The sequence below is a fragment of the Lipotes vexillifer genome, unplaced genomic scaffold (assembly GCF_000442215.2).
Source record: "Lipotes vexillifer unplaced genomic scaffold, Lipotes_vexillifer_v1.1 scaffold1003, whole genome shotgun sequence".
NCBI classification, from domain to species: domain Eukaryota; kingdom Metazoa; phylum Chordata; class Mammalia; order Artiodactyla; family Lipotidae; genus Lipotes; species Lipotes vexillifer.
This window is the reverse complement of record NW_006798890.1, coordinates 1194110-1195631: the sequence shown is the minus strand read 5'-3', so window position 1 is coordinate 1195631 and position 1522 is coordinate 1194110. Positions and strand designations below refer to the sequence as shown.

Sequence of the window (1522 nt, the reverse complement as noted above, 5' to 3'; positions counted from 1 at the left end):
GCAAAAAAAAAAAAAAAAAAAAAAAACAAAGCCGTGATACAATCTCTCTCTCTGAGTTGTTTTTGATTTAAGTTTATTTCCCTTTTCCTTGAGCCCAGTTTCAAGAGGTAGAAATACTAGATAGGCCAAAGAGTATGCACACATCTAAGGCTATTAACAAGTGGGTCCCCAGAAAGCTTGGAATGAGGCCCACCCTCTGAGCCACCTCCACAGCCCAATTTTTACCAGCATGCTTCCTTACTGGGAAGAGGTAAATAGGTTCACTTTTGTCTCTCATTTTTGCCCATGATTTCCCCATCCCTGTCTTCCTGTAGAACTGCAGATGATCAAAGAATCTCCCTGAGCTCTCATTTTGCCCACCTGTGAGATGGGGCTATGACCATTCTCTTCCAAAGCTGTGAGGCTCTAGAGGATGGCAATGGTGGGCAGAGCCTTCTGTGATGACCAGGGGCCTTGGTCCTGTCCACTCCGAGACGCCTTTGGCTAAAATCATCTCCCCGTGAGTCATTTGCACCAGGGGCAGTGCCCCACCCACTCCCAGAGCCAGGGAACCATGCCACTCTCACCTGTTTCTTGGTGTCCACCTCCAGAATGTCCATCAGGTTGATCATGATGTTTTTGTGTGTCTTCTTGTACTTCCCAACCCGCAGTGAGACGGTGAGCCAGCCAGGGCGCCCTGTACACATGAAGGTCTTGCTGCCCTGCTCCTTCCATTCCCGCACCTGCAGACATGAGAAGAGGCTGAGCTGGGCCTGCCAGAGATCCCCTGGGCAGCTCACAGCCTTGCTTTCAGGAGAGGGAGCTGGGAATTTACCGAGGCCCTGAATCCTTCCAGGTACCAGGAGGAGCCGAATGATGAAACACCCACTGGCCCTATCCTCTGGACTCTCCCTGGCTAGTGAGGCCGACAGAAAAGCCAAAGTGCTGCCACATCACAAAGCAGAATGAAAAAAGAGCAAGAGAACAGGATCAAAGCACTTTGAAAACATTTATTCTCATTGCAAAGTTCAGGACAGGTTTCGTAACGGTAGTAATAACAACCGCACAAATGATAACTATTTACTAGCTGCCACCATTGTACCAAGCACTGCTGTATCTTGTCTCACTTAATTCTCACAACAACCCCAGGTGGTTGGGATGACCTGCCTCCTTTGGCAGAAGAAAATGAGAGGCAAAATAACTTGTCCAAGGTCACATAACCACTGAAGGGCAGAGCCTAGATTCACCATCAGAACTAACTAACTTTAGGCCTGGAAGGATAAATGGGCTTGAATTAATAGTCAACAGAGTAACAGCTAACGTTTACTGAGGCTTATTAGGTGCCAAGCCCTGTTCCAAGCATTTGCGCGCGTTAACTCACGCATCACTAGCAGGAGGAGAGAAGAGGCAGGGGAGGCCCACCAAGCCAATGAATGAAAGTTTTGCAAAACCCTTCTGTAATTGACCAGAGCACAAAGTACAGAGAAGAAATGGCCCAGGAAATGACAAGCCCATCAGGAACATGGGAGGAAGCATGCCCTTC

The 1522-nt window shown here is 48.4% G+C and overlaps 1 protein-coding gene across 1 annotated transcript in view; it reads right to left on the bottom strand.

Annotated features, from left to right (window-relative positions):
* Positions 1 to 1522, bottom strand: part of DHCR24 (24-dehydrocholesterol reductase) — a 34279-nt gene that overhangs the window by 28660 nt on the left and 4097 nt on the right. Inside the window, exon 2 of the mRNA XM_007471137.1 lies at positions 567 to 722. Coding sequence (XP_007471199.1) covers positions 567 to 722 — 156 coding nt within the window. The remainder of the gene's footprint in view (positions 1 to 566; positions 723 to 1522) is intronic.